The following is a 19,472-nucleotide window of genomic DNA, read 5'->3' as shown; positions in this document are numbered from 1 at the left end:
AAAATCATCTGTCAGCAGCTTTGGATCCTAGCTAGCAGTCCAGCAGGTGCTGCTGGTAGGGAGAAACGGAGGTGGGAGGGGAGTACCTGGGCAGTGGACACTGAGCTGAGTGTGGCTGCTGTCACAGCCCAGGAGCAGGCAGAGCAGATGGGGGTGTGCCAAGCTATGGAACTTGGCCCAGGCTGCTCTGTAAGGCAGGCTTTTGACTCGTGGGGGAATGTGGTGATGCCTCAAGTGTTCCATTCCCTCGGTGTATGAGACAGCACAGTGCTGTGTGGAGGGGCAGGGTCTGTCCTGTTACATGCTGGGGGAACAGCCAGGGCTGTCAGCCACAGCTGGGGAGGGCACGTCCCTGCTGACCAGAGCTGGGGGTTGCCCTGCCCATGGGCTGGGCCGGCCCAGCAGCTGCGGTGTCGCTGTCTGGGGGCTGAGCCAGTGGCTCTGGGAGCTCGGGGTTGTGAGGCTGGACACAATCAGGGATTCTCCCTCCTGTGCACGGGGCTGCCTGTTCTCTGCTGGATATTCCTGAGACAGCAGGGATCCCTCTGTGTCCTTGAGGGGGCTGTTAATGGCATTGCAGTGCAGAGAAGGGCAGCAGTGATGATCAAGGAGGGAGCAGCTGCCCTTTGGGGGAGGCTGAAATGCTTGGGGCTTTTGAGTGTGGAGTAAGGTTTATGTAATCAGGAAGTCAGTGGATAAGCTGAAGACAGAGCTGCTGTTTGCCAGCACTCACCATATAAGAGCTGGGGGAAAGCCAGTGAAATTTGCAGAGGATGGCTTTAAAACAAATGCTTCCTTGCCCAGCAGGCAGTGAGGTTCAGGAGCTGGCTGCCACAGCAGGCAGAGAGAGGGGCTGTATCAGCAGGCTTTAAACAGCCTCCTGGTAACTGAAATGTACAAACTCGAGGCCCACAGGTCTGGAAATTTATAAAGCAGTAAGAGGGCTGGGCACAAGATAACCTGTGGCAGGATTGCAGCTGCTGGAGTGCATCTTACATTCCTACTTTGTACCTTACAGCAGACAAGTTGGCATTTTCTGGTGATGTCATAGAACTGTAAAATGACCTAGCAGTTACTCAGCAACTGCAGTGTTGGCAGTGCACAGGAGAGGGCAGTTTGTAAAATTCCTGTGATGTGGAGTCTCTGGTGCTTTCATGAGCATCTTCAACTTCAGTGTCACTGTTGTCCTCTAGGGCCTGACTGTCAGTGACATTCCTCACAGGCACTGAGGGTGCCTTTTAAATCCTCAGGGTGGGATTTAAGATAGGATTAAAGGCTTGGTTCACCAACCACACAACATACAAGTTCAAGTTTGCTGTGGAAGATTAAGTAGACTGGATCCCACTTGTTTTTGCTTAAACCAGAGAATCTCAAATACAAGACAGAGGATTAACAAACCAAATGGCATTTTCAGATCATACTAGTTATTCTACTTTTGCAAGTTGGGGAAACTGAAATATTTTGTGGAAGAAAACTGGAGATGGCAAGTGTCCTGCTTACTTGAGCATCTTTTCTTTGCATCAGGCACCCTTTTCCTTTTCCCTGGGCACCCCAGTGCTGCCAGCCTCTGGTGTCCTGCCAGCCTCTGGTGTCCCCAGCAGGATTTGTGTGCGGTGGGCTGGCGGGGTATGAGGGATAGGCCCCAGAGTTGGCCAGCAAGCCAAATATTTTGTACTCGTCTGCTTGTGGCTTGAGCGCTGGAGATGAGAAGCCTTGTGGTACTGGCCTGAGGCTCTTGGGAGAATTTCTCACTGTGGTCTCAGGGCAGGCTTAGAAATCTTGCTGTTGAGCTCCTGTTTTGAAAACATCAGTCTTGGGTGAAAATCAAGAAATCACAATTTGAGTTTTACTCCTGTCCATAAGCAAGTTTGACCTCAGAGAGGTGCTTTAAACATTTGAGTTGTGCTACTAAAATCCCAGGAACAAAAAGAAAGATGTTAAAGAGTTTACAGGATCAAGTCCTTCCTCAGTAATTGCCTGAAACAGTTTTACACATTCAAATAGGAGGATGCATTTAAAAGAGGAAAAGCATTTGTAAGTTATTTCTTATACTATAACACAGATGCTTACATATTTTTATAGGGTCTCATCTTGATTGAGCCCAGTAATAACTCCAGGGAGTCCTCTTCTTCAGTGTCTTCATGGAAACTATTTTGACTGTAAAAATTAATATGTTTTGGCATTAAAATGTAAAACCCTTTTGTTTTTCCTAGACCATGGTTCCTGCTGTTTTTCTTCTGGTATTTGCTAGTCCTGTTTCCTTGTGATCTAAGCCAATGCAAGATGCTAGCCAGGTGCTGGCTTTGCCCTTTGGAAGCTGAGCAATGAGAATTACTCATTGTGATGCTGCTCATTTACCCTCCTGGAAGGGAGGGAGGGCTTGCTTCTTTCTTCCACCTGCTCTCAGGATCATGTCATAGATGTGTAGCAGCAGATTATATCCCATTGCTGCTTCACCAATCCTCATTTCATCCATGTCTTACTGTTCAGTAATCCATCCTCCTCTTGCCTGGTGACACATCTTAAATTTGTCTTTGATGAATTTTATAGACTAGATCTGGGGGTTTTTGTATTACTGTCAGCAGACAAAGCTTTAAATAGCATTTTTCCCCTCTGGTCCTTCAGAAATTTTTTTAGTAATTTCCTTCTGGCTTAACATTCCATTTTTCAGAGAGATCATTGCTGCCTCTGCTTTGGCAACAGGAGTTTTACAGCTCTGACAACTCCGTTGTCCTCTGTGGATTATCTCCTGTGTACTTCACTATCAAAAATCCAAATAAAGGGCTTCTCTGAGGAAGTTCTCAGTATCACATTTTTAGCACTTCTTTGAAAATTCATGCTAATGCCCTGAATACAGATGGTGTCAGACTGGTAGGGCTTGTGCTTTTTTAATTTCTCCCTTAAACATAGGTACAGCCTTCATAGGTACAACCTCCATCTACATGGTACAAACATCTTGGAGTAGATGAAAATATGTGTTGGCAGACACCTCCATTTCCTGTGCTACTCTCATGCTTTAGGATGGGAATGAGAAGGATCCACATGAAAATTTATTCTTAGACTTCTTGTCCACCTGAGTAGTGTTAAGTGTCTTTTACTTACCCTGTTTTGTTTCCATAGTTAGCATAATGATCCTTACTGAAAACTGAAGCATTACTTTAAGCATGGCCCCCACGATAATTTTTACTGTATCCTATCTTATTAAGTGCTTTTACAATCTTCATAAAATTTCTTGTGGGAAACCTCAGCCATAGTGCTAAAACAGTTTTGTTCCTTAGCAGAAAAACTGCTGAGTATTGTGCTGGCCTTAGCATGGGTATTCACAAAATGAGGAGTACTCAAACAGCAAGAAATCTTCCACAGTGGCACCAGGGGCCTCATCGTGCAATGTTACCTTATCAGATCTGAGGGAGGAAAGGTGCTGGAAATGACAAAATGTGAATGCAAAGATGAAGACAAAGATGAAGCTGGATGGGAACACACACCCACCCTCTCTAAGCCTTATTTGGTGCATGATTACAGCAGCCCTTGCAATGAATGCTGGGAGCTAGAGAAACCATGGGCATGATCTTTTTTTTTTAGCAATTTTTGGCTTGCAGTCAGTAACAAGTCACTTTCCTATCACTTTTTGGCAGTATTTGAGTTCATGCATTCCTGTTATATAATTTAGTACCTGTTCTTGTAAGTAGTCACCAATATACTCTATTGGAAATCTTCCAAAAGGTAAGATTTTCAGCAGTTAAATTTTAGGGTTGCACAAAGTTTTAAAGGACTGAGTGAGAGCCTGGAAATTAATATGCAGCTCCAAGATGTGGTGTCCTTCCTGTTGTGTGGGGCAGTTGTGGGCCCAAAGCAGAGCCTTTCTGTGTCTGTGGGGACTGATGGGACATGCTTGTACTGTGAATATTCACACAGAACCAGAACTCTGTGGCCTCTGCTGGTGTGTACCTGCTGGTGTTCCTTGTGGTGGGCAGCACACCTGGGGTTCCTCTTGTGAGCAGCACTCCTCTGCAGCTTGTGGGTGATGGATTGCACACTCGCTCTTGTGGAGACCCGGTGACAGCAGCTGGAGAGCTGCTTTCTTGAGCACTGCACCCTGCCTAGGACGTACTGCTGGGGGCTGAGGCAGCAGAAACAGGGCCTGCTGAGCCTTTGGGGATTTAAATCCATTGCACTGAGATGTTCAGTCCCTGAGGCAGTCGGACAGACACGGGTCACTTCTCCTGCCCTGGAACTTCGCTCGCCACAGGGATGTGCAGAAACTCTGCCTGTGAGCTGATGGTAGGCAGGGACAAGAATCACGCTGACAGACCACTTGGCTTGCAAGTAATGTGGCCTGGATGCCCCCATCCCAGGTGGTGAAGTGAGCTTCTGAAGCCCATTCAGCCTCCAGTATTGGGTGAGACCCCATCACTCTCCTTGGTGCAGAAGCACCACAGGGGTCTCTCAAGTGCTGTTTGCAGTGTCCCATGGAGACTGGCACATATGCTCGAGAAGAAGGGAGATGGCTGTGGGATGCATTAAGGGTACAGAAATTTGGCAGAAAACATCTGCCCTTGTGTTTCAGCTGGTGTCCTGAGGGGCTGGGTGTTGCAGGGCTTAATTACTGATTAGAACAGATCAGGCACTCTTTAAGTCTGGTCACATTCTGTAAGAACTTTAACACACACAGATTCATGGCTAGTGTAGTTTGTTGAAGCGAGAGGCCTTAGATTCATTAGATTGTTGGTGATAAATGCACTGGAGCTACGAAGTGTAAGAGCATTACACACAGGTGTTCCCGTCTGTGATCTGACACAGTCAGAAGGCAGATGTTAGCAAAGAGATATCCCTGCTTTGAAGAGGAGAGTGGAACAAGCCTGTTGACTTGTCTGCAAGGTTGGGGTCCTGTTCTCATCCTCTGCAAGGATTTCAAATGTCAGATTTATACTTTCAGGAGAAGTGGTGCAACTATAGTCGAATTTCCTCATGTTACTGCCCTCATGAATGATGAGGGGACAGTCACACCACATGTAAATGAGGGCTACTGAGAGCCTTGATTGCAAAGGCTGTGGGTCTCATGCAAGGTGACACCTCAGTATCACTCCCTCCTGATGGCAGCAGTGAGGGTTATGCAGCCTGACAGCTGCTCATCCCTCTTGTGCCCACAGCAATCCCTTCACCATGTGCCTCGTGGCACATCTCTTGGCTTTGGGCCTCGTTCCTACGCAATGGAGGAGCAAGAAACTGTAAGAGTCTTCCCCATGGTGCTGCATGACCCATGGACAGACCTGGATAGTGTTGCTGGTTTGAATGGCAGAACAATTCTCACCTCCTCCCTTCTGGTCTGGGACACATTGCCAGGTTGGCAGAAGTTCCCCCTCTTGGGGATACTCCATTCCTGCAGCTGCTGTCACCACTTGTGTTGGTGATTGGTTGAAAGAGACCTGGGCAGCAGCAGGAGCTTCCCTCAGGAAAGATTTGGATCAGGTTTCCTGGAGTGATTGCCTGGGAGATGGAGCAGAATCTCTGGAGCACCAAACCTCGGCTTGCTTAGGAATGAATCTGCTGCATTGCTGGCAAATGACACATGGTGAGGCAAGGGCCTGTGTTTCTGAGACCTCTGTCCTGGAATTGGAGAAGATTCTGTGAAATTTGAGTTCCTTGGCTGATTAGGAAGGAGCCGCCTGCAGTGTGGTTTGGCCATGGTGTGAGCATGAGTGTGAATGAGTGCCTGTGTGCACAGGAGAGTGAAGACAGCAGGAAAACTCAATGGAGTCCAGGTGTAATTAATGTACTGATGGCTGTAGGAAGAGTTCTTGGCTTTGACATCGAACATACTCATCTCCTTTGAGGACCTCATGGAAGTTTAGTGTGCACTGCCTGTCCTAAGCAGTGATTCCCAGCCTGGTCAAGGTGCTGTGAAAGCAGAGTGGGAGAAAAACGAAACAAAGATTAGTCATTGACATGAATAACAAGGTGTTTTTCTAATGCTGTTAATATTTGTGTTTGCAGGAGAACTCCGACACATTACCAAGTTGAAACCTTGGAGTCTTTTTGATGTGCTTGTGGAGAAGTATGGTTGGCCTCATGAAGATGCTGCACAGTTTACGGATTTCCTGATCCCCATGCTAGAAATGGTCCCAGAGAAACGTGCTTCAGCTGGAGAATGCCTTAGGCATCCGTGGCTGAATTCTTAGCAGAATCTTCCAGCTGTAAAACAAACAAAAAGCCAGTAACCACTTTCCAATGCGTTGGACCTAAATGGTGACTGTCACAAAATCTTTAGCAGGATCACACGTGAGCTGGCTTCAATCCTCAGACCTTTATTTTGCTTGAGGTACTGTTTGACATTTTGCTTTTTGTGCACTGTGTTCTTGGGGAAGGGTAGTCTTTTTGTCCTCAGCTAGTAGTTTACTCACCCACTTTCTTCAGAAAACACTTAACGTGTCTTTAAGCATTGTTTCTTGTGTTGTGTGACATTCAGATGTCAGATTTTTGAACAAAAGAAACTTCCCCCCATGTGTTTTGGCAAGTTTTGTAACTATTTATGAAAAAAAAAAATATTTTAGCTGATGCATATTATATAATTTACGAGTGTAAGAAATTTATCAAATCAGAACTGAGTTATGGCGAGGAATTGTACAATTTTATCTTCTGGCAAAGGGATGTCATTCTTGTATTATAGAGTATGTAAATGCACCCTGTAAATGTTTATTTCCATTTAAATATGGGATCGGGGACTCAATTTCAGAGTAAAGCGACTAAGTTTTAGAGAGCTTTATAGCAAACCAATTGCATGTAGTGGACTTTAAACCGCTTTAAGGAATTGTGTAAACTTTCTATTCTGTAGCAGTTCCTGTTCATTGGATTTTAAACAAAGTGGCTCTGGTTTACAGGATTTCATTCCCCAAATGGCACTTTAAAGGAAGGCTAGACTTCTTTCTAATAAAGTATGCATTATCATTTAGCACTCCCTTTTAGAACTTTTGCCTATTTTAAGTGCTTTTAAGAAAAGAAAAATAGCAATTTCCCTTACAATGTGATAGTGAAGACATGGTACCATATGGTGTTGCCTTTTTCTAAGCACTGTAAGTTGTACTATACCTTAAGAAAAAGAAAAAAAATTAAAAGTAGAGCATGAGAACCACTCTGTGTAGAATTACTGATCTTTTATAATAAAAGTGTGTGCTTGGCATCAGTTAAGGAAGGATATAGCTGCAGATATTTACAGTGCAGTGGGTAAAATAATCCAAGAAGCAAGATCATGCTCATTCCATTCATAGCTTTACATGTTTCTAAAACAAATTGCACTAGCTTTATTCTTTCCCATCCGTAGACATACGACTGCCCATTGTAAGTTGCACGCAACAATTATGTGTTTCCTAGGAACAAAAGCTGCATAGGCTGAAGCTTATAGGCAATACAGATTTTAGAATGTACAGTACGGAGGTGTGTTTGGGCCTCTTTTAGAAGTCAGTGGGATGAATGTAAGCTTACTCCTGATCTTCATGTAACTACAGTGCCACTTTTTTCTTGACTTTGTCCATATAAAATTTATTCACATGCCTTTGCAATAACTAGATTGTGAGAAGATAGCCCCATGCTGTAACAATAACCAGTTGTTTGAGGTGCTTGCAGTTGTCTAATTAAAGTGTTTTGTTTTTTCAGACAGTGTTGCTGGTCATTGGAATCTTTGCCTAGCCACGCCTCAGCTGCAGGGGTGTTGGAGGGGTGGGAGGTGGGGGCTGGCTTTTCCTGGCCCGAGAAAGGCAGCTTCCCATGTTCATTTATGAAACACATCACCTGGTGTCAGTCAGAGCAGCCCCACGGGTCCTGTGGCAGCAGGGACTGGGTGGGAGTGGTTTGCTGGGTGAAATGTGACCAAAAAAAAGCATCTTTCCTACCAGCTGTTCTGTAACAAGTCCTGTAAACAAGGGAACGATTGTCCCGTCCCAAGGGCTGGGGCAGCCACTCCTCCGGAGAACTGCCAAGGCACCGCAGTGTGAAACACTCTGGTCTGGGGAAACCTGTCCAGTGCTGAGGCCCCACAGCAGTTGGGTTTCAGGAGCGTGTGCCTTCACCCTCATCCCTGGGACTGCTTTTAGTGGCTGCGAGGACAACGCTGCTCACAAGGACGATGCCACAGTGGACTCATGCTGGAGGTAAAAATTACATTCAGCTTCACCCCCAGCCCAGCTCTGCAGTGCCTGGTTGCTGCAGCCAGTTACAAATGTGTTCTTGAATATGCAGAAAATGCTGGCACTGGAAGGAAGTGCCTGGGGCAGCCCCAGGCTGGCACAGCTCTGCCCTCTGCCTGGCCTTGGTGCTGCAGCTGCACTGGGGAGCCCTGCTCAGGCCTCGTCCTGTTCTGCTCCCCAGTGCAGCAGCTCCCTATACTGCACTAAGACCTTGCCAAGCACAGTTGGGTATTTTACGTTCTCTTGTATTTGAAATGATGTTGTCACTTCTTGGAGGTATGGAAGAGGGGCAGACCACCAGATCTGAATGCTGGGCTACACAGGATGATGCACATTTGTTTTCAAAATCGGTGTCTGAGTAACTGCACCGAGGGTGGGTTTTTTCTGCTGGTTTTGGCAGCCTAATGCTGTCCTACACTACACATGCTAGTGTACAATGTGAACTCCAGTGTGTGTTCTGCAGAGGCAGCAGGTTCAGGAAAGCATTTCTAGCATATGATTCTAGTGTACAATTTTAACTAGCAAGATTTTTTAGTAGTTAGAAGCAAATTAGAATTTAAAGTGGCCCCCTTTTTCTTTTTTACATGTTAAAAGAATTGCCACTTTTTTTTTAGTGGGTAGGAGCTGCCACTTCCCCTCCTATGCAGTTTCAGTCCTCCTCGCACAGTCTCTCCTCTCTGGTCTGAGGTGGAGCCACTGAGCACCGTCCAGCTGTGTGAGCAGGACTGAGAGCAGTTACTGCTGGCACGGAAGGACGCCCTCACCCATGGCAGAGCACCCCCTTCACTGCTGCTTTCAGCAGCAGGAATAAATCGCTTCCCTTACAAAAACCCCAAACTGCTACAGTTTGTAACATTCTGAACCCCATTACAGCACCACCCACTCAGCTCCTCCCCTACATCCCAACTGGAGGGCCTGAGGAGGCAGGAGAAGGGAAGAGGAAGGTATTGCAGCAGGCAGGTGCTTCCCTGCTCTGCAACCAAGGTCAGAACACCTTGAGCATAAAAATACCCCTCAGTGCCCCTGACTATCGGTAACCTGACCCTGGACTCTGCTGTGCTTGGGGTGATCATTCCTCAACCTCTAAACAGAGGAAAGAATCCCCCTCCTCCGGCCTGTTCCACATCTGTCTGTGCTACAGAAGTGAAGCCACAGCTGGAGACTGCAGAGAAGTGAAGAGCCTCACAGGGAGCAGGGGAGATCAGAGACTTAAGGCCACTTTCCTGCTGATACAGCACCCTTTCAGGACAAGTAGGTAAAACTGACATAATTGTGATTTATTAACATGAATTAAAATGCCCAACCAGTGCTGCAATGTGACAGTATATTAAAAAAAAATTAAAGATCATATACTGTACTACTTTCACAAAGATCACACTTTTTTTTTTTGCAAAAGACTTATTATATACAATACTATATCAAATGAAAGAAGCTTTAAGCAACTTTACAAGCGAAAGAAATACAGTATTTACAGCACTCGTCCGAGACATTAGAAACAGTCTATACATTAAATTACAATTTCTGCAAATAACTGATGAAACAAAAAGCCATGTCCACACCAAAACTATAAAAATCTGTATTGCATTGTTTCCTATCTCTATGCACACAAAAAACTGTTGACAGAAAATGGAAAAAAAAAATTGTTAGTGCCATCACTTAGCCTGTGTACTTATTTAATTACATATGTATAAAAGTAATATAGAAAACTTTCACTAAATGAATTTAACTGCAACAATAAAATTTTAAACATTATGCAGCATCAAACCTACTGCCAGAAAAAACAGCTGGAATGTCCACTTACAAAATAAAAAGAAATACCTAATACTGGCTTAACAGCACGTTTTTCAGGAATTTTAAAAAGCAAAAAATGGAAAGGATACAATGGAAGAGCACTGGTGTTTGCTTTTATACAAAGTATCATGTACAAGCTTTAAAAAGTACCTTGAATAGGTACATATTAAATATACACAGTTTATATTACAGAACATTTTAAAAATGTTTATAACTAAAGGGATCTGTTTTAATGCCACCCTGACCCATGGTAATTGTTCTGAAAGGTGGGTGGCACCTGTGCTCTGTGAATGGGGATCTGTCCTGGCACGGGCGAGGCCTGCTGCTGCCCTTGCACTCCGTGGGGAAGGGTCACGGAGCCGGGGTGAGGGCAGAACCCGGAAGCAGTAGGTGTTGAAATACTGTTTGGTCCTTGAGGTTGGATGTGAGGACCTTGACCAGGGAGTGGGCAATGAGGTCCTGTGCCAGCAGGCTGATGTTGAGGTCCAGGTCCTAACGTTGTGTGATGTGGGGCTTGCGAGGAATAGGAGGAGACGCTTGTGTGAGCATTGGAAGGGAAATGGGGCGGTCCTTGATGAGAGGGGTGGTGTAACCCTTGTGCTGATGCGGGGTGGTGCCCCGAGCCGATAACGCTGGAGGGAGGGGGCGGCGGGGGAGGCGGTGCCGAGTTTACAACGTGCTGGTGTTGTGCTTGCAACCCTTGGTGTCCCGTGGAGGGATGGGGAGGTTGGTGGTGGGGGAGAGGACCTGGTGGTGGAGGTGGTGGTGGCAAATGGTGACCAGCAGCTTGAGAATGAATGTGTGATCCAGGAGCCACCGCCATGGCGTGAACTGGACCAACAACATGTGCTACAGAGTGCTGCTGATGAGTACTTTGCTGCTGGACAAGGTGGGGTCCTGGAGCAGGGGGTGGTGGAGGAGGAGGAGGAGCAGCAGATGCCGATGCCTGGTGATGAATACTGGGGTTTTGAGAGGGCAAAAAATGCCCTGCAGCGACGTGGTGTCCTGGCACCGTTTGCTGACCCGCAGTGCCAGGAAGTGCTTGGTTTGGTCCAGATGAAAACACAGTCTGTTGGGGTATGCTGCCCTTCAGCTGGCTGTAGCTCTGAAAGTTTCCAGAGGGCTGCTGGCTTTGATAGTAAGTAGAAGAAGGGGGTGGAGGGGGCGGGGGAGGTGGAGCATTGCTGTTCAAATTTTGTTGGTTAAACTGGCTGTAGGAAGCTGAAGATTGTCCTGATGTTGTCTGAGTGAAGAGGGGGCCACTAGCCTGCGCCTGATTACTGGGCTGGAGGGTTGGTGCTGCCGGGTAGAAGTTTCTGTGTGTTTCCCTCTGGGGTGTTCCAACTTGAGGTGACTGTGGATGATGAGGTCTGTATGGAGATCCCAGCTGCTGTGAGTGAGGCTTTGGTGAAAGGTAACCGTGCTGCACAGGCGGATGAGGGGTAGAAGACTTGGGGGGATTTTCTACGTGAGGCGAAGGAGGGCAATGCAGCTTCAAAGGTGCGGAAGGCAACTTCTGTGAATGTGAAAGTTGCTCAGCAGAGCTGCGCAGATGTGACTGAGATGGATGGTTTTTTGAAAGTGCTTGGACGTTGTTTGTCAGCTGTTTCTGTTGCAGCTCAGATTTTGGATGATTCGCACATTCAGTCTCAGGTGCGTTAGCTGCAGTTTCCCAGTGCGAATCTGGTTTTGTGGGCGTTTTCCCAAGTGGCTGTGCTGAAACTACAGGACTTGGTGAAGAGGGCTGGAACGAAACGAAAGGCAGTCAGTGCTCAATGTTCAAAATACTAAACCATGCACACAAAAAACAAACAAAAAACTATCGCAGAACACTTTCCTCCAATTGTGAAAAAAAATGCTGAGATGCAGGATATGTATTTGGTGTGAGAATAACACCACTAACAGAGCAAGCTTAAGATGGCACTATTTTTATCAAGTATATATTAATAATGCTTCCAAGTCAAAAACTACTGAAGTATATTTTAAACTTCTAACAGAAATATGATCATTAGCTCAAAGTCTGAATTGATTCTTTGTTAAAAGCTTTAGATTTCTGAATCTGAAAGAAGTAATTCCAGAGAAGACTACTTACAGAAATAAAGCAATTTTTAGAGTGATTTAAAGCTGGGTACTGCAAGCAAACATACTAAATATGACAACCTGAATTACTTCATTTAATATGGGTACTACTCAACATCCTTCTCCATATTATCAGAGTCCTGACTGCCAAACCCTGGCAGATCAAGAACAACCCCCCTGTTAAGGGTAAATCACATGCTGTTGGTTTTGAGTGCCTTTTCTTCAGCATTCACACCACAGAACAGTGCAGATACAATCTCTTCTCTGTCTACAGAGTGTAAAATCATAAACATGTACAGCTACTGAAAGCACAGCATATAAACCCACTTTTTAGTGAATACAGACAAATATTCTTGCAGATGTCTACCTATGTTAATTTACTGCACAGTTAGATGAACATGTGTGTATGTCACCAAAGTAGTAAATCCTACAATTAACATTTTTATAAGTAAATCAGAGATGGATGGAGCTGTTCCTATGCATATTGTGCAAACCTTGCATTACCTTGCTTGCTTTTGATGGACTTTTACAAGTCCTTTGTGAAGTATCTGGGGACGGACACTCAGAAGTTGGCTCTGGATTTTCAGAATCAGGTTCTACAGAAATAAAGCAGAGATAAATATCAAATTGGGAAAATCAAATCTTTTGCAGAGATCATTAAGCACTTTATATTTGACTTTAAAAGAGCTATTAAAGCGGTTGTTAGACTATTGAATATGTCAAGTGCCATACAAGGTCATCTGCTTACTGACCTTCAGGAATTTCAGTGAAAGAAGGGACCTTAAGCTGCAACTGGGAAATGAGATTTGAATGAGATGGAGACTGAACATGAGACGGTGAGCATGGCCTACAAGGTGATTCTCCCCCTACAGATGAAGCAGACCCAAACACAGTATTAGAATTATTACAGATTACCACGGGGGAGCTGGTTAGATTTATGTATCTTCAAAAAAACAAAGCAACTCACCGCTGTCCTTGTCTTTCCTATGATCACTGAGAAGTAAAGCTCTCTGATAACTTCGTTCTCTCACTTGTTCCACAGAGGTTGATGCAGTCCTGAAAGAGAAGTCCACTTTAAATTTAAGAGGATGTACTCCCATGGACCATATTTAGGACAATGTATATGCAAATACCGAGTAAGAGGAAGTTTACAGTGTTGGCTGCATGTAACAACCAAATAACTTGTGCATAAGGAATATTATTACTTAAGTGGTTTGTATCTATTTTCTCCCACTTTAAATACAGTGATTTCCTACAACCTTGTAACATTAAAAAACTGGCATTTCCTCTTATTAAGGAAGTAGCTGTAGATATGTGGGTTTTTCTTTGTCTTAACAACTGAAAAGTAAAAAAGAAAAATTAAGGTCACAGTTACTGGTTCATAGTCTCAGTTTGCAGAAAACTGTCTTCTTCCAGAACTGCAAAGAATCTGCTCTTTAATAGTGGGGATGCACAGCTATGAATTGTGTACCACTACAAATCTATTGGTGTTGAAGCTTCTATACTATGCAATGACAGTCACATCTCTCTTAAAAGCCGTTACATCTCTCAATCATAACCTGACCAAGAATATTTTAAGTGACAGCACTCCGCAAAAATATTTTCCTTTCTGGCAAGGACATATGGCATCACTTCACAATACTGCTGCACTGGAATAAGTTTTGGTGCTGCTCTGCAAGGTTAGTGCAAAATCTAAGCAGTAAATTATTCCCTGTTTGGCCTGCTTCCACAATTTAGTGCAGTAGCTTCTGCACAGTGAACTTAACAGACACTTTTCAGTGGAACACTGAAGACTGCACTCAGGTTCTCCCTTCAACGGGTTTTACAAAATCTTCTTTCCTGGAATACTTGGAGCATCTCAGTGGAAGGATGTTCAACTCCTAAGCTCATGGTTCATCCCCACCAGTTAGGCTTTCACCACAGCATGAAGAACATCTGCAGGATTTATTTTGCCCTAATAATATTTTGGAGACGGTGTCACCACAGTTGACCATCTATTTTAAAGCTACCAAAACTCACTGAAAAATTTGTGCAGTGTTTTACACAGACTGAAGTCACTCTATCTCCTCCCCATCCACACACCACCTCTGCTGAGGATCTGGGGTTGTTTGGAGTATCTGGCATTGCACACTGCCCATATGGTCTGCAAACAAGGGAACCACTGAGCAATCACCAACAATCCTCTTAGTGTCACCATATGCTCCCACCTGAGCATTCAGCCCTGCACAGGGTAATTACACAACAGCAAACATCCCACACACGCTCCAGCCACATGACTGAAAACCAGACCTCCTAAAGTCTTCCAGAAACCATTGCTAATCAGTATAGATTATTCTCCTGCTGCACCTTATGCCTTACAGTACTTTTGGAAAGGCTTTGAGATTAAACATGAAGAATTCTCTTCAGCTCAGAAAGCAGTAGAAATACAAGGATACAAATGCTCAAACCAGTACCTATTTTGCCACTACGAGATAAAAAAGCAGAATTTAAATAATTTAATAAATATCTTATGGGTAATTCTTCATGTATTTGAATCATTATCAGGTGTCTGCTGTATTTCTGAGGAAAAAGGTAAGACAACTCTTTACTAAGCTGGAAGAAGGGCTTCCAGTCAGTATTCCACAACAGAAGCCTTAATGAAAAATAGATTTCAACTAGCAAATACTTAGATTTACATAAAAAATTCTTCTGAACTTTAGTCCTGTAGTTTTGTGGCTTACCACTGAACTTCTGGTTCACTCTTCTCACTGGAGGAAGATTCTTTAATTGCACAGTTGTTGCCAGTGTCTTCTGGAGCTGCATTATAAACAGTAGTTGGCAGTGGTAAAGGCAGGCTTGCAGTGTTATCAGTTTGCTCCCCATTTTCACCACTGTTGTTATACCCATCACTAGCACCATTATTACTACTTGTATTTCCTCCACCAGCAGCATGAGGAGATACAGTAACCAGGGGGAAGCTGTCTGTCTTTGAGCCACTTTTTCGAGCTTCACGTTGCCTCTTACGGTATTCTAACAAGGACACCTAAGAGGAAAAAAAACCCCACAAATGGACATTAGAGAGGAAGTTTTAACCATTTTCTTTCTCACAATTTCTATTAAATGCACTACATTTCAGTAAGACCTACCATGTAATTGGTTCTAAAAAAAAAGGCAGAGATTAATTGAAGATACTTCACCACATCTACAGTGGAATCTGCAACGTACTGAGCTACTAGCAACTGCAAAGGTGGTATTAAGAAGGTGCTTCTGCCAAGAGAATAATTATGTGTTCTGCCTCAGGGAAGAAGCAGATGACAATGACACAGGTCAGCAAAAGGTCCACTGCTGAAGTCATTTTGTTGGCTGTAGTTACAAGGGACTATACAGTTTCTCCTGGAACTGCAGAATTTTACAATTATACTGATCTAGTAAAGCTAATTTCAAGAGATGTCACATCCTGCTCTCAAGACTGACTCCCTTGCATGAGAACCCTCTACCCTTCTGCTTCATATATCAAAGGATTCACTAAACTCTTCAAGCCTTCTTTTAACACAGAATTTGCAACTTTTCCCTGTTTATTCTGAATTTGTCTTTACTGCACTTTAAGAGAGACTGATTAAAAACGTATTTTTAAGCTAACTCTTAATACCAAAAATAATGGCACATGGTTCCTATTTAATGTATTACATATTTAAAATCATTACACCAAAGTTCCATAGAACAGAAACCAGTTTTGGTGGTTAGTAAATTGCCTCCAGTGAAAAAATACATGTTGAAGTATTTTCACCAAGAATCTTCAGGATTTGAAGTATAAAGCTGAAATATTGACCTCCAGAACTACTTTATTTGGTAACTACACTTGTAGTTTGGTAAAAATGACATTTAACTTCTATAAATTTTCTTCTAGTTATCAGCATCCTGCTCTGAACCATACAGCATCCAAACAAACTGAAGTGCAATAATGAAAAAAAAATTGATTTTTAACTGGCTTAATCCTCAATAAAACTGGACATCCATTTTTACAGAGAGAGAAAAACTGAAGCAGCTGCTCTTCTTGCAGTCCTAAGGGGTTTTGTTTGTTTGCTTTCAAACAGATCTATTACAGACCCATCCATATGTCAGAGTAAAAACAGTGAAAAATACCTGATTTTGCATAAAGGAGTTCAGGTTAAGAACTTGCTTTTAAGTACTTTGTATTATTTCCAGATCATGTGACAGGGACCCCCTAAAGAATACCGCTTTAAAGAAAGCTTAAATGTTAATAGACCCCTGTAATGTGGCCACATTGTACAGGATTGTATTGATAACGACTTGTGCAATAGTAGGACAAAACACAAGCAAATACCCACAGAAATGTACAAGTATACAAAAACATCCTGCAAAGACCTACCTAAGGATATAGCTGTCTTACATGACCCTAGGGAAAAGGCTTTTATGAGTCTCTTCAAATTCAAAATTCCTGAATTCTTACCTTTCACCTCAGGTGGGATCCAGCCCACCACCTCTTTTTTTACACTAAGGTTTCAAATTTCTGTGTGTCTTTGGAAATCCTAAACCCCCTTCTTTCAGGGATACAGATGCAGTTTTCTCTGGCTGTTTCTTCAAATGAACTTTTAGACAGGAATTCTAAGATTGGGGGGTGTCGGGGGCAGCCCACCTTTTTTATTGGAGGATTAGTATAGCATAGCTCTCAACTGTAACAACCTGGAACAATCCTTGCCAGCAACAGAAGTGGGGAGGGTTACTGAATTACTAAGTGCTGCTGGGATTTGTGAAGACAAATTTAGCCTTCAAAAAATTTAGCCTTAGAAAAAGAAGGCCGTCAAGTTACAGGAATTCTAGCTTACATTTTCTTTTCAGGTTTGCCAAAACAGCAGGCTACAGTAACACACACAAGATCTATCAAATTCTCAGGGCCGTGACCAGGTAAGATCAGAGCTCCTACAATATTGCTCCATGTATGTCTCAGCTCGAAGCAAGTGAACAAAAATTCAGTTCTGAAGGAGAACAACTGAAGGAAGATTCCTCACTGCCCCTCAGCAGGATGCCCCAGAGGAGCAGGCATGTACAAAGGGCTGCAATGTGACCAAAAACCCCAAACTCCATTGTGCAGGCATGTACACACGCAGAAAACCCTCCTCATCACTACTTCCATGAAGAAAATAAATTACACCTTTCAAACAGGAAAGATTACTAGAGTGTGTTATGAGACAAAACAGGCAAGCTGGTACACTGGAGACCACTGCCTTTCATCTTTGTCATTCTTTCTGCAAAGGGAGTCAACCTGGCAGTACAATGCAGTCTAAGAATTATGCAACGTAACTTCCAACCCCGGTTTGAGTTACCCATGACTACATCACTATCTATAAGAACTGTTTTGTGAGAACAGAAAATTTAGATTGTGCTTATTTTTCAAACAATATTTTAAAAAACCCAAACAAACAAACAAAAAAAACAAACCAGAAAAACCCAAAACCCCACAAGCAAAAAACCAACCAAAAACAAAAAACAAAACCAAACCCCCGAAAAACAAGTAACAAAAAAACAAATTAAGCCAAGAAAAATATTTCTTGGAACTAAGTATTTCTGTGCAGTTCTGACTTTAAAGTCTGAATAGCATACATCTGTTGTTGCAATTTCTTGCAGTGATTTGTAACAGATATTCACAGTATATGGCCTCTATGATCTAGTATATATTCTGTATAATGGAATACTGTAACACCAGGTGGCATAAGCAACCATCTTCAAACCTGAAAACCAATTATTTATTGGGCAATTCATTTAAGACTCATATGAAAAAGAATTTGTGTCTTTCATATTGTAGAAATAAATTTACTAATGGTTTTATGCAGCTTTTCTCTTAGCCCTTCATTACTTCTGAATGTCTACTATACTGTAGTATGTAAAATATGAGCCAACAGTTGGTTTTTATTACATTGGGGTTCTTTCTGTTATAGAAATATCATTAGCAGACAACTGAAGCCAGAGCAAATTATTCTTAAAGCTATAACCTTTTTCTTTTGTGGAGGGTTCTGGGGTGTGCAATTTCCATCCATTAAATTGTCGTTATTGACAGTCCTTCCAAAGCCAGGTGCAATTCCATCTTCTGAAGTACAAAAAACAGATGCTTCCATGAACATGCCTCTTGCATCGTCTTGAATCAGGCACTTTGACTCGCTTATTCTGAATCCACCTCCTACCTCCAACTGATGTGAAGGGGTCAAGTCCCTCAAATTAGAATTCATTGAGAAATTTACACCTGTCCTGTCAGGACTTTTTACCCAGGAAGAGTAAATTGTGCCCCGTCCACAATGAGCAGTTTCTAATTGGCTGTTTGAATCAGTCCTATCATGTGTGGGGGCTTCCAGGTTTTTATGCAGTGCACTTTGCTCAATTACTTCGAGTCCCAGCTGGAGGTCTGACACAGATTCCATTTCTCCAGTGCACTGCCGTGTGACATCAGTCCTATTCCTTGGACTAGAATATCCAATAGTCTTTATTTCTTGCAGGCCCATTTCTGTCAGGTTGGAATTTCTGAAAGAATTCAGTGCTAGAATAGATGCTCTGTCATAACCCTGCATGAAGAAAAAACATGTAAATATTTTTTCACACTCCATCAAACCTGCAACTGTTTCACATTCAGATGCACCTTCAAGTGGTATTAAAGGCCTTCTAGTACCACGAACTGATCTGTTTTTAAGAAACAATTCTACAGCCAGACACTTAGTTCTACTATTTCCACGTATTAGATTAAAGCTTTTTAATAAAATGTACATTAACCAAAGTAAAAATATACATTAAGTGCCAGGTTTTATTTCTGACTGGCAGAGGAAGGGGAGGAATTTCAAAAGGAGCAAGTCCCAGGCCAGGAAGCTAGAAAGCACCTACTTCAACATAAAAGCAATCCTCCTCAGTGTCAAGACACTTATTTCAAAGAGGGAGAAGGAAGGAGAAGTTTTTCCAAATTTTAGGATGAAGCCCCATGGCAAGACACATGCATCCTACAGCTGGGAGTACCCAGGCATATGTTCCAATAGCACTAGCTCTTCAACTAATCCACCACCTATGCTGACTTATTTTCTACTTTGCTCTTTCACCTGGAGCACAACTGGGGTCAACAAAAACAATCAAGAAATGCTGGTAACAAGGAGAAGTGTTAATCTGAATCTAACACAGCCTGGAAAGCAAAGTGTTCTCTTTCTGTTCCCATCTAGAAATTGCAGTAGTTACTCCTTTCTGTTACAGGAGCTGATCCTGATCCAAATCAGGATTTTTAAGTGATACAGAGAGAAACCAGTTTAAAATAGAGAATATAATAGATAAAGTGGAAATATAAAGCAGTAAGCAAGTAAAACCTATGGGGAAGTTACCCTTTAAATTCTCAGAAACTTGTAATGGTTGGTGAAAAGCATTCACTAAGAACAGAGCAGCCATTCAGGTGAA

At 43.2% G+C, this 19,472-nt stretch overlaps 2 protein-coding genes across 11 annotated transcripts in view; one reads left to right on the top strand and one right to left on the bottom strand.

Annotated features, from left to right (window-relative positions):
- The window catches only part of LOC131572655 (SRSF protein kinase 2), a 129,720-nt gene extending 122,071 nt beyond the window's left edge, over positions 1 to 7,649 (top strand). For all 6 annotated transcript variants that reach the window (XM_058825908.1, XM_058825909.1, XM_058825913.1 and 3 more), the window contains one exon: positions 5,995 to 7,649. In XM_058825908.1, the coding sequence (XP_058681891.1) occupies positions 5,995 to 6,179 (185 nt within the window). In that variant the 3' untranslated portion in view covers positions 6,180 to 7,649. The remainder of the gene's footprint in view (positions 1 to 5,994) is intronic.
- Positions 7,650 to 9,424: 1,775 nt separating this feature from the next.
- The window catches only part of LOC131572654 (inactive histone-lysine N-methyltransferase 2E-like), a 56,788-nt gene continuing 46,740 nt past the window's right edge, over positions 9,425 to 19,472 (bottom strand). For 4 of the 5 annotated variants that reach the window (XM_058825905.1, XM_058825904.1, XM_058825903.1 and 1 more), the window contains 6 exons: positions 18,041 to 18,604; positions 14,771 to 15,072; positions 13,018 to 13,106; positions 12,803 to 12,916; positions 12,555 to 12,646; positions 9,425 to 11,715 (listed from right to left, as the gene is read on the bottom strand). In XM_058825905.1, the coding sequence (XP_058681888.1) occupies positions 10,201 to 11,715; positions 12,555 to 12,646; positions 12,803 to 12,916; positions 13,018 to 13,106; positions 14,771 to 15,072; positions 18,041 to 18,604 (2,676 nt within the window). In that variant the 3' untranslated portion in view covers positions 9,425 to 10,200. The remainder of the gene's footprint in view (positions 11,716 to 12,554; positions 12,647 to 12,802; positions 12,917 to 13,017; positions 13,107 to 14,770; positions 15,073 to 18,040; positions 18,605 to 19,472) is intronic. The other variant, XM_058825906.1, reaches the window with a different exon arrangement.

Source organism: Poecile atricapillus, chromosome Z, assembly GCF_030490865.1.
Source record: "Poecile atricapillus isolate bPoeAtr1 chromosome Z, bPoeAtr1.hap1, whole genome shotgun sequence".
Classification (NCBI taxonomy): Eukaryota; Metazoa; Chordata; class Aves; order Passeriformes; family Paridae; genus Poecile; species Poecile atricapillus.
This window is presented reverse-complemented; position numbering and strand designations above follow the sequence as displayed.